This window comes from Zingiber officinale, chromosome 7A, assembly GCF_018446385.1.
Source record: "Zingiber officinale cultivar Zhangliang chromosome 7A, Zo_v1.1, whole genome shotgun sequence".
Classification (NCBI taxonomy): Eukaryota; Viridiplantae; Streptophyta; class Magnoliopsida; order Zingiberales; family Zingiberaceae; genus Zingiber; species Zingiber officinale.
In genome coordinates, this window is record NC_055998.1 from 71,274,569 (window position 1) to 71,287,763 (window position 13,195).

Sequence of the window (13,195 nt, forward strand, 5' to 3'; positions counted from 1 at the left end):
TAAAATTATAACCCAGCCCGCTTAAATTATTTAGCAAGGTAGGTCAATCCAACGGGACCAATCTAAATTGACAACTCTAACTAAGAGCGATATGCTTACATGACATTGTCATCTTGATTTCTTTTTCAAAAAAAATATTCCTTTTATTCTCTCTCATTCTGGATTTTATTCAAAACGTGTGGCTCGACTTGTTTCCAAATATAAATTTCCCTCACTCTCTCACTCGCTCTTGATCCTTCCTTCACCACCATCTTCTGTCACTTCTCACTCCTACCGACAAGCAAAGCAAAGACGTTGTAAGCTAAGCATGACTTACAGTCACATGCTTATTCTCAAGCTGACTGGAAGCTCCCCAAACTGTCATAGCAATCATAGTTGACGTTGTTTTGCTTAGCACCCCTCTACATTCTTTATCGTAAGTCTTTCTACTTCACTGCCTGTTTTTCAACTCTATATAATATTTTTTATTAAGATGTATCCTACAACGTACAAGTCCTAGCCCTACTTGGACAGTTCAAACAATATTTTCTTACCATTTTTTGGTTATATAATTTATAGGGAACATGCTAAATATCATTTCTCAAATTTCATAACTAATAGTGAATTATTTCATTTTAAGTTATAATTCCCTTTAATCATAATATATTATTAGGATCTATGTTATAACGTGTAGTAGCTACTTAGACATTTAACTGCTACAACATGTAATAGCTACTTGGATAATTAGCTGCACAACTACTTGGACATTTAGCTGCTACAACATATAGCAACTACTTGGACAGTTAGCTGCTACACATTGTAGTAGCTACTTGGATATTTAGCTGCTACAATGTGTAGTAGCTACTTGGATAGTTAGTTGCTACACGTTGTAGCAGCTACTTCGACAGCTAACTGCTACCACTGTCAAAGTAGTTGCTACAACATGTAGCAGCTAACTGTCCAAGTAGCTCCTATATGTTGTAGTAGCTAGGGATTTTATGTTGTAACATAATTTCTAATAATATATTAGGATTAGAGGAATTACAACTTAAATTGAAACGACTTACCATTGAATCAATTGTGGGAAAATGAAACGACTTAAATTGACAAGTTTGTTGTAAATTATATAACCAAAAAAATTAAATTTTATCTAAAAAAAGATTATTAACATTGTAAGATTGTACATTGTAGACTTCAAAAGCTCTTATTGCATCTTCTTTACTCTCGAAGGACTGGTGTATAGTGTCCTTAAAACAATTAACTTGTGTAGATGCTTCTATCTAGGTGTCATAAACACCTGACTGACACCCAATAAAGATAATATATATATATATATATATATTTCCTATATTAATTAAATAAATCATTTAGAATCACACATAAACAATATATTAGGATTAGAGGAAATAACAATTTAAAATGAAATAACTTACAAAATAGCTACTTCACGTTGTAGCAGCTAAATGTCCAAGTAACTACTACAACATGTAGCAATTAATTGTCCAAGTAGCTATTACACGTTGTAGTAGCTAAATATCCAAGTAACTGCTATACGTTATAGTAGATAACTGTCCAAGTAGCTGTTACAACGTGTATAAGTTAACTATCCAAGTAGATGCTACACGTTGTAGTAGTTAAATGTCCAAGTAACTGCTACAACATGAGGTAGTTAATTTTCTAAGTAGCTGCTATACGATGCAGTAGCTAAATGTTCAGGTAGTTGTGCAACTAACTATCTAAATAGCTAGTACACATTATAGTAGCTAAATGTCCAAATAGTTGCTACACGTTGTATCATAAATCCTAATAATATATTAGAATTATAAAGAATTACAACTTAAAATGAAATAACTTACCATTGGTTATAAAATGTGAGAAATGATATTTGACAAGTTCCCTACAAATTATTTAACCAAAAAATAGTAAGAAAATATTGTTTGGACTATCCAAGTAGGGCTAGGGCTTGTACGGATACATCTTAATAAAAAAAAATATTGTACAGAGTTAAAAAATAGACATTGGTGTGAAAAGGCTTATGATTGAGAATGGAGAGGGGTGCTAAGTAAAGTAGCATCGACTATGTTTGCGGTGGCTATTTGGGGAGCTTTTAGCCAGCTTGAGGACAAACATGTGACTGTAAGTCATGCTTAGCTTGCACCACATTTGCTTTGTTTGCTAGCAGGAGAGAGATGCAACAAAAGACGGTGGTGAAGGAAGGAGCAAGAGCGAGGGAAATTTAGATTTGGGAACAAGTCGAGCCACATGTTTTGAATAAAAGGAGGAAGGGGAGAGAGAATAAAAGGAATATTTTTTTGAAAAGAAATTGAGCTAGTAATGCCACGTAAGTGCGTCGCTCACAGTCACACACAGAGCGTCGAGCAATATATCTTTGTTGGATGCTACTCAGAATTTCGTTCTGCTTTCCCTGTATAAAAATTTGTATAAGCACAGAACTTTCCTAACAACCTATGTGTTCCTCATGAGTTAAACTTGAATTGGAAACGAAACTTAACATTTTTACTTCAAGTCCAACTCATGTGTTCTTCAGTAGTTAAAACTTGGATTGCAAACGATACTTAGCATTATTAATCCAAGTTCATCTCATGTTATAGAAGTTGATTAAATATCTATTTCAAGAATTGACTTCCAGGTTAAACATGGGTAGGCACTCGACCTTCTTGGGTATGGGATCATCCACCACTTCCTAGACAAAGCCTTTTAAAGAAATTGAATATTTAAACTTCTTACAGTAACCCTAGGTTTAACTACAAAGATCTCAATAGAAGCACAAGATCTAAACATTAAATCGAAACACAAAAAATAAAATACGAAATCGCTAGCCTCTTGTGTTGGTATTTCAGGATCCATACAAAGAAAAACTAGTTTTGCTGCGGAATTAAGAACTAGTTATACCTTTCTTTGTAACAAAGACATCTTGATCTTCTACTGTATTCCTCTCCTCCTCTTGGATGTCGTGTGGGTGACGATCTACCAAGATAAAATCCACCCAAACAACTTCTTCTCCTCCAAGAAATTCGGTCACCAAGGGAAACCAAAATAAGAAACTTTCTTCTCTTCTTCTTCCTCTCCAAGCGACCGACCACAAGAAGATGTCACTTGATGTGCTGTCGGCCAAAAGGAAGAAAACAAGGTGAAGAGGCCTCCTGCTTCTTCTTCTTCTCCACCAAACAACCGGCCACCAAAGATGAGGAGAGGTGCCGCTGGCCTCAAGGGAGAAAGGGAGAAAAGGGGCTGGCTACCAAGGAATAGAAGAGGAGACTTAGGTTATGTGTTAACCCATAAGGCACCATCTACCTTTCTTTTATAATCCTTGTTCATGGCAAAAAAGAAAATTTTAATAATAATTAAAATATCTCTCTTTTAAATTTCCTATTGTGATGGTTACAAAAGGAAAGTTTTAAAATTAATCTCTCTCTTTTAAACATTGTCAATGACTACAAAAAAAAAAGGAAAGATTAAAATTAAAACGTTTCTTTTAAATCATGGTTACAAAAAAGGAAAGTTTTATCAAAATTAAAATCTCTCTTTTAAACACTACAAATAAGGAAAGGTTTTAACAAAGTTAAAATCTCTCTTTTAATCCTTTGTAGATAGCTATAAAAGGAAATATTTTAAAATTTAAAACTCTCTTTTAAAATCATGTGGATGACTATAAAAGGAAAGATTTCAATAAAAATAAAATAACCTTTTAATCCTAGTGGTCGGCCCCTAGCTTGGGCACCAAGCCATGCTTTGGCCGGCCACTTCTTGGGCTCCAAGCTAATGCTTGGTTGGCCCCCTTGCACCAAGCAAGAATATGTCCGGTCCATTACTTGGGTAAGAAGTAGACTTGGTGGATATAAGGCTTTATAGAGGCTACAACAGGGACCGAGAGAAAGAATTGATTTTGATCTCCCGATGAGCTTGAGCTTCTTGTGTTCGACCTGAACACTCAACTCAAGTTCATCAATAATAACGCATACCACTAAAGAATTATTATTGAACTACGGCACCAATCCCATATTACATTATGGGCTTCTTCTTATCATGAGTGCGTTAGTCTCCCTATGTTTAAGATATCGAATGTCCATTAATTAAATGAGTTATTGACAACTCACTTAATTAATATCTTGCTCCAAGAGTAGTACCACTCAACTTCATTGTCATGTAAGACTAAGTCCACTTGCAGGGTTTACATGACAATTCTTATGAGCTCCTTAAGGGAACATCATCAACATAAATAACTAGGATACAGTTTCCTTCTATAATCAACAACACACCATATAAATAATATTATTTCTCAATTTATCGGACCTATTGATTTAATAAATAAATCTCACGGATTGATAAATTAAATAAATAAATGCTAAGTATATGCGCTTATTATTATATCGGGATTAAGAGTTCGCACATCCATAATAATAGAGGTTATATTCTTTTATGCAGTCAGTATAAAAGGAACAACCTCAAATGGTCCTACTCAATACATACATAGTGTACTAGTGTAATTTTATAGTCAAGATAAATTAATATCAAATTACACTACAACCATTCCAATGGTTTGTCCCAATCCATCTTGGTTGTGAGTTACTAATTATAATTTATAAGGAATTAATAACATGATCTTCTATGTGACATCACACACCATGTTATCTATAATATAAATTAAATGGACAACTATATTTATCATAAATGCAGACATTTGACTAATGTGATTCTTATTACAAAATAAATGTTCATTCAATAAATGTTCATAAAAAAAGTTAGGCTTTTAGTATACATCCTAACAATCTTCTCTATATATATATATATATATATATATATATATATATATATTTTTTAATATGCTACGAAACTTTTGCTATAGATTCGTCCAGACTTCCCTCGAGGTGCCTGGAATTGATCCAGATGCCCGTGAGCGCCATGGTCCAGGCGATTGGAATGGATCCAGGTGCCTTGATTCATTCAATATTTTCTTTTTATTTTAGGATATATTATATATATTTAGGGTTCAAAATTGTATGATTTAAGAGTTGGGTTACAATGAGTTTGAATAAATAAGATTTTCCCTCTAAGGTTCATATTTTCCTCTTGGGTTATAATATTCAAGATTAAAAATTTTAGATACTCATGGGGTATATTATATAGATTAGGATTTAAGATTTTAGGATTTAGGGGTGGCATTCTAATGGGTTTAAACTAGTAAGATTTTTCTTCTGAGATTCAGGCTTCCTTTAGGGTTATAGTGTTCAAGATAAAAAATTTAGATGCTCACGGGATATAATATATGTATTTAGGATGTTTCGGATTTAAGATTTAAGAAATTTTTATTTTTAAAAATTATATATATATATATATATATAGTATTTTTAAAAAAAATAAATAAAAATAATGTATTATTTAAGAAAACTCGATATATATATCGAGTATTTTAAAAAAAATGTATTATTTAAGAAATATAAAAAATATGATGTGCGATCTCATGTCTATCTTAACATTGAAGTTTGGATGAAGTAAGGAATTGATGGATTCTTTGAGTCAAATGTGAATGTGGTCGAGTAGATATTTTGGCAACAAGACAAATTTAACCATTATGATCGTGGTTGACCTTTTATTGTAGCACGATTTTTTTTTAGCGAAGATTTATTTTGAGCTAAAGCCAAATTTGACATTATCTGACTTGACTTGTGGTACTATAAATTTTTTAAAAAAATATTTATTTTGACATTATTCCATAAAACATGTAAATTTTCCGAACATTGTTTTTTGACTTACAGAGAAGGCAAATCCTTGAAAGGTAGAAATTAGTCGATAAAATATGTTAATTAAATCCTAAACTTTTTTTTAACCAGATATCCCATTCTTATAAGTTGATTAATTTTTAGATGGACGATCGGATCATATTCAGATTAAACCCAAAAAAGTATGGTGATTCTTGATACGGCGACCCAACATCATCAATAATTCAATCATCGCAAATGTCTCCTACATGAGAATTGAATCCTATTGTTTGGGAATACACCCCCCTTACCACCACTCTAGGTGCAAATTAAATCATAAACTATTTATAGACATGGTTGCTCTAAAATTTTAACCATCTAAATCTAAGGGAATGTATATCATAATCTAGTTTGGTTAATCTTAAATTAGTTAATAAATATTTTCATTTATTATATATTTTAAGTACGAGAATATTTTTGTTTTTTTTTAATAAAAATAGAGAGAGAAAACTACTACTAAAGTTCTTAATTCAAAAGTAACTCTCAAGATGTAAAAAAGATGAGACGGATAAATACAAATTATTGATATGGATTTATATGGAGGGATTTGTTGTATTTACACATATAAATAATTATCTTAAATAAGAGCTTTCACATTTTATCTTATTTTAAGCCACTTAGTCCATCACAAAACAAGTCATAATTTATCCTCGCTTGGATTTAATTTGTCTTCATCTTTTCTAAAATATTTGCTCCATCCAATTTAGCAGCCAAGAATGCCTTTTGATACTCTATGTAGCTCCACGTAACGAAATTTTCTTTGCCTCCTTTCAATATCCCTAGAAGCCGTTCGATCCGTCCATCATCTTTTGCAAGATGGAATGTAGCAATTGAGAGTCGCTCTTTGTTGGGATTTATCATGGCTCTATGCTCGACGGTGTTGTACTTTCCATTGGTCAATACATGAAAATAAATGGGATTATCTAAGTAAACAACTCGTGTTTAAAATTTCTATATATTGGGTTACACTTTGACTATGAAATTAGATGTAGTAATAAAATATATAAAAGTCAGTACATTATAGTCGAAAATTTATCGCATATCTGCATGTGTGGATATCCTATGTAATATATTTTTCAAACTCTTTAATCAGAGCTGTAAGATATACTTTAGAAAAAGAGTTTCCTAGTTACACATGCAATGTCACTATAAGATACATTACATGGTTGTCGAATCAATATACAACCATCGATGTACCAATGGTTGTAAATACGATCGGGATATATGAGATGAAGGGACCAAACTGTACATTAACCATAATCGATTGGTTCTTATAGATACTATTCAGTGATATCTAGGGAGTCATCAGGTGGTGCTGCTAGACACTCTTATCATAATTCATTGGGTGTTAATCAGAATTAGTTATGATATCCTATAATCAAGCAGTTGATTATGGGATGAGGTTATTAAGAGTATGCCCAAATAAAAGATGATCATTGTCTTCAATCACAAAGAAATGTAAATCCATGACTAACTATATCTCTAAACTATTGAGGATCACGTAAATATTGATTTCCTTATTTTCCGTTGAGAAAGTCAAATTCAAATTGTTGAATTTAATGAATAATGTTTTATTTGATCAAATAATAAATTGACAACTAAAGTTTGATATAATTAAATATTATCAATAATATGATTATGATAGACTCATATTATTAGATTTTAGAAAAGTTCTAATATCCAATGGGCCAAGATGAAAGAAATAAAAGGGCTAGGTTCAATGTATTAAGAGAAGAGAAAGAAAAATTATTTCCCTTTTCCATCTTATCCACCACTAACTCTTGGGCTTCCTTTTGAGTTTATGGTAGCCACCTCTCTTTAGTTCCTTTAGAGAAGTTGAGAAAACAACCTCTTGATCTTCCTTTGGAGAAGTTAAGAAGACAACCTCTTGATCTTTCCATTAGAGAGTTATAAGTAGCCCTCCTTAAAGAAAATTATCTAGACAATTTATTGTTCTTCTCCCTTGGAACTTTTGGTAGTATACTTCTTTGATTGAAGAATTTGGAAGCCCCTCCCCTAGAAAGAATGTAGTAATTGTTTTCCTTATCTTCCATCCAAGAAGTCTCATCTTCTTATGTCGTTACAACCGTCTTGACAAAAAATAACACTTGATCTTTAGTACGATCAAGCATTAGAAAGGGGACTCTCTGATCATGGATTGGATTGGACGAAGGAAGCATAAGTTCAAGATAAATAAAAAAGAGTTATTTTGCTAAATTCAGAATAGTTAGAGCCATCCCCAAATAAAGATTGTTTGGAAGGTATATTTTTACTTATGTTTTAATTCATTTATATATTGATGTATGTGTTAATATTTTTATTTAGATTATGCTTAAATGATCTAGTATGTTTAACTTAGATAGTTTTACATGTCTAAATAAAAAAAATTAAATTAATATTAGATGAATTATTCACATGATAGTTTATCTTTGTTATGCTTCAAGAATCTTACTTGAATGGTTAGATTGTAATGCATACTTAAATTAAAGATTACTCATATTTGTTTTTAAAAAAATTCATATGAACACTCCTTTGATTTAATTGTTAAATCATAATAAATTTTAAACTTTCGTTGTGCATAGGGATGTAGAAATACAATACCCGAATTTCAAATTCGGTTCCAACAAATATGACCCCGAAGGAAAAAATTTTGTTGAATAAACTAAACAAGGGTTAGGTAAAATCTGGGAAAGCATTGTCCAAAATATCTTCTAGAATCTTTTATTGACTGATGAAATTTTGGGGGAGGTCCACTGTCAGGTGGTCAGTTTCTCTGAGCTACTTTATAGCCCCATCCATGGCATAACTAAACATCTTCGAAGTCCGCCAGCAGAGCAACATATTAAATTCCCAAGAGCGCATATAAGCCACTCTATGGGCTTCAAGTCGCTCGACTTCTGCTGCCTTATAGTTATCCAGCTAGTCTTTCAATGCTTCCAGCTTAGCTTTTAACAATTCCAGCTCGACATCTTTGGCTTCCAAAGACTATTTCTTTTCCCCGAGCTGTAGGTCTTTCACAATCATCTCGACTACTTTGGTTGCTAGCTCGGAAACATAGTTGGTTTCCTCTTCTTGTAGTTGTAAGGAAAGGGCTCTGGCCTCAGCATTCTTCCGATCTAAGTCCTTTATAGCCCTTTGTGATTGTTCTTGGATTTAAGATGGGACTCAGCAGCCTGGAGTTGTCTCTAAAGTTTTTCCATGGATGCCACCTAAGCGAGTCCTCTTTCTTTCTCCTTCGAAAGGACCCACTCGGCCTGTAGCAGCAGGTGGTGTCGGTCTTCTAGCTCCTTTTTCAGAAGAGCCACTTCTTTTTGAAGTTGCTCGGAGGTGACTCGGGAAGTTCTTACTTCCCCAACAGAGTCTTTCAGGGTTCATTAGGCATGGCTTAGGTTTGTCATCTTTTTAGATAAGGCTAGCCCTTGAACCCAGAACTAAAGGAAAGGGAAGGTTAAAGAAAAATGAAAAAGTGAAAGGAAAAATTCACTAATAGGAAAAGCGTACCCCAGGACATCTTAGGAAAAGCTATCGACCAACTCTTTTAGAGTCCATTCGGCCGCTTGTGCCACACTATCGGCTCAAGTTTGTGCTAGGGGGCATTTTATCTTTATCATATTGTGAGGGGTGAGAGGTTCAGAAGGGTCGATACTGAGTCATTTATGAGAGGGTAGCCTAAATGTAGTGTTAACCTTACGGGACCCCGGCCCGTGAGAAAATGACTTGGTTCTAGGTGTGGAAGTAATCTTGGATGCAGGGTCCTCCTTGTGAGGAGGCCAGGAAGAGATCGTTGGGGCCACAATGGGCCCGGTCGACGTGGAAGGATCCGCTGGTGTCAAGTTGGGGGGGGGGTGGGGGGCTAGTGGGATGGGATCCTAAAGGCAGATCTCGTGTCTGACTGGAGCAAGAGCTGAGCTTTCTTCCTTCTCGGATAATTGATGAGGTGAAGGTGCTATAGTTGAAGTCGAGAGAGCAGGCATGTCTGATCGGTGTCTCTTGTGACGAAAAGTGCAACAGTGCATCAGACATGTTGGAATCAAAAGGGATCGGCTCGAGAACCCGGGCCCCATGCAAGCGGTACACCAGAAACTTCCACCCTGTAAAATGTGGGAATTGCGAGCCTATTCCAGGAAAGGTGTCAGAGTGTCATAATGGTCAGTCTTATTTTATTAATGCATCGAGATTCATGTAGAGAGAAGTAATACTATATAAGAGAATCTCCACCTACAGGTACACGAGACTTTGCTATCAAAATTTATTATTCATCGTTATTGTTCTTCATGTTCTCCACCATCGCTTGCTTGCTTGACTTGAACGTTGGAGTGTCTGTGTCAGGGACTTCTCCCTAGCTAGCCCGGTGATTGATGTTTTTTGCTTCTAATGCTTCTCCTTAACATGCAAGTTCACTCGTAACACAAGGTTCCTCCCGTTCGAAGTCTTCTCGCGGTCAACATGAAGCCACCTGTCTAGCGTGTCATCCTCCCTGGTTCCTGCCAGAATCACTGGATTAGACTAACCTACAAGCTAACTCCGTATCCTCACTTGGAAAACTCAATCCAAGTCGACTTGCCAATCATACTGGAGAAAGCAATGCCCGACCTCCTTCAGCTTTACCACTTAGCTCAACCACTCCTGACCTCCTCCATTTCAACCACGTCCGACCTCTTTACTCATCTAAATCTAAGGGAGTATATATCATAATTAGTTTGGATAAACTTAAATTAGTTAATAATTATTTTCTCATTTATTATATATTTTAAGTGCGAGATTTTAAAAAAATAATAGTAATAATAATAAATAGAAGAAAAACTACTACTAAGGTTCTTAATTCAATAGTAATTTTAATTCGTTTTGTTTCAATCTTTGTCGAGATGTAAAAAAAGATTAGACAGATAAATAAAAATCACTCATATGGATTTATATGGAGATATTTATTGTATTTATACATATAATTAATTATTTTTAAATAAGAGCTTTCACATTATATCTTATTTTATCTTCATAATTTCTCCTCCTCCGTATGATTTAATTTATCTTCATCTTTTCTAAAATATTTGCTCCATCCAATTTGGTAGTCAAGAATGCCTTTTGATACTCTTTGTAGCTCCACGTAACGAAATTTTCTTTGTCTCCTTTCAGTATCCCTGGAAGCGGTCCGATCCGTCCATCATCTTTTGCAAGATGGAATGTAGCAATTGAGAGTCGCTCTTTGTTGGGATTTATCATGGCTCTATGCTCGCCGCTCTTGTATTTTCCATTGGTCAGTACCTGAAATAAAAGGGTTTATCTGAGTAAATAACTTGGGTTTAAAATTTCTAAATAAAAATTATATTTTCATAAAAAAATCCCCTAAACTATGCTAATTTTAGTTATGGTTGCTATTTTTATAGCTCGCTTAAAATCTTGAGAATATTCCAGAACCAGAATAATTTAGTCGCTGTCTCCGTAGCTTTATTATAGAGTGATAATTTCCTTCTCATTTTCTAATTTCTTTCTTAATGCTGCTTTAATTATTATTATTTTTGTCACCTCGAGAATGTCGCCGGCATTGACGATGAACGCTCCCGGTAGCGGCACCACCGGAACCCATAAACCTTCGTGCTTGACCTGCAGTCCGTTGACGTCGTTGGCCTGCAGCAGCAGAGTTAACGAGCTGGCTCCGTCGGTGTGTGGCGACAGCCCCACCTCCCTATCGCATTCCCGGCACGGCGGGTAGTAATTCATCCTCATCCCCTGCGGCATCCCCTCGAACGCCTCCATCAGCTCCTCCTCCGCCACCTCCAAACTCTCAGCCATCACCGCCAGCAAGATGCTCACCACTCGGTTCGCCTCCACGCTGTAGCTCTCCAGAGTCCCCCTGATTTATTGATTAATCGTACAGAAACATGCATGTAATTAATTAGCAACGGTTCCTGCTTGATGACATATATTCATTGGAATTAAGGATGGAATTGACCTGAAGGAAGGAGGATGAGTGGGCCAAAATCTCATATTTCGCCGGTGGATGGGTCGAGTGATGACGAAGTGCATGTCGGCCCAGTCCAGCTTCTGATCCTCGGACACGACGAACGCCTGGCCGTATCCTTGTAAGCCGTCGGGTAGCTGCGCGAACGTCTTCTTCTCTTCTAGAGGGAGGTTGAAGTACTCCGCCATGTCCGACTTCAGTTGCTCGATCAGCTCGTCGGGCACTTGATGATTTATCAGCTTCGCAGGGCAGAACATCAGTCAGTTCGCTGGAGACTAGTGTATTTATTTTGCAAAATTATATATATTCAAAGTTTTGAATTCCTTGCCTGGAAGAAGCCCCACTGCGACAAGGCGTCGTGGAGTTTGGCGGCCTCTTCGCGGTGGGAGCTGGCGTCGAGGAGCTTGCGGAGGTCGACTACCGGGAGGGAGGTTTGGTAATTGGGCGGAGCAACGGGGTCGGCGGCGACATCCGGACGGAGGTAGCGGGGAGGGACGTCGCTGACGACGGCAGCGAGGGCTTGGACGTTTTCCACCGAAATGGAGGTTGCCACGTCGACGTAACTCACTTCCTCGGCCATCTCGATCGTTAGTGCAGCTTGCAACTTCACGCACCGAGTCCTTCCGTTGTGTATGTGCTTCATTATATAGAAGGTCGCCGTAATTTTCTGCGGAATTCCCTCCACAAAAAAAACGTTTTTGCAGAAAATTGAAAGAACTTTGTCATCGGTAGTATCCAAAGGAGCAATCAAAACAGTACTATATATATATATATATATATATATATATATATATATATCGCTAAATTAGAGAAAAATCCCTAATCATAATGTTAACTTTGCATGTAATCTCCATGTCTAAAAAAATTTGTTTCCACTCCTTGCATGCAAAGTATTACTTGTTTCAACTCCCTCATGCAAATATTGATACCTAAATTGCCCCTCAGATTTTTTAGGTACAAAAATTCTAAAATTGAGTACAAAAAGTTCAAAAATGAGTATAATTCTTCTTAAAGTTAGTACTTTATATTAAAAATTGAGTATATTTTCTATCAAAATTGTCCCTCTTATGTTTTACGTATAAAAAATCTAAAAATAAGTATAATTCATATTAAATTCAACACTTTATACTATAATCTAGTACTCTATACTAGGATCGAGTATATTTTCTATCAAAATTAACCTTCATATTTTTCGGTACAAATAGTCTAAAAATGAATATAATTCCTATTAAATTCAGCACATTAAACTAAAATCGAGTATATTTTGAGGTGAAAAAAGAATCGTACTTAATTTGATAGAAAATATACTAGATTCTAAATTAATATACTTAATTTAAGAGGATTTATATTGATTTTTAGACTTTTTGTATCTAAAAAAATCATGGACAATTAGGTAAAGATGTTTGACTGGGGAGTGAAAATAAAAATTTTTATGGATGAGGACTGCATGCAAAGATTTTTATATATATATATATAT

At 35.2% G+C, this 13,195-nt stretch overlaps 1 protein-coding gene across 1 annotated transcript; it reads right to left on the reverse strand.

Annotated features, from left to right (window-relative positions):
* Nucleotides 1-10,778: 10,778 nt before the first annotated feature.
* LOC121999422 (2-oxoglutarate-dependent dioxygenase 11-like) lies at nt 10,779-12,298 on the reverse strand. The gene is made up of 4 exons (XM_042554108.1): nt 12,047-12,298; nt 11,661-11,957; nt 11,283-11,597; nt 10,779-11,021 (listed from the first exon to the last, which is right to left on the reverse strand). The coding sequence occupies exons 1-4, from the start codon at nt 12,296-12,298 to the stop codon at nt 10,779-10,781; spliced, it is 1,107 nt and encodes a 368-aa protein (XP_042410042.1).
* Between the last annotated feature and the right edge of the window lie 897 nt (nt 12,299-13,195).

Excerpts from the sequence above, each read along its gene's own strand:
- LOC121999422 (XM_042554108.1), bottom strand. The coding sequence starts at position 12,298 with ATGGCCGAGGAAGTGAGTTACGTCGACGTGGCAACCTCCATTTCGGTG. Across the intron at positions 11,958-12,046 it reads CGCAGTGGGGCTTCTTCCAG|CTGATAAATCATCAAGTGCC; the intron begins GCAAGGAATTCA and ends TGCCCTGCGAAG. Across the intron at positions 11,022-11,282 it reads ATGCCGGCGACATTCTCGAG|GTACTGACCAATGGAAAATA; the intron begins GTGACAAAAATA and ends CTTTTATTTCAG.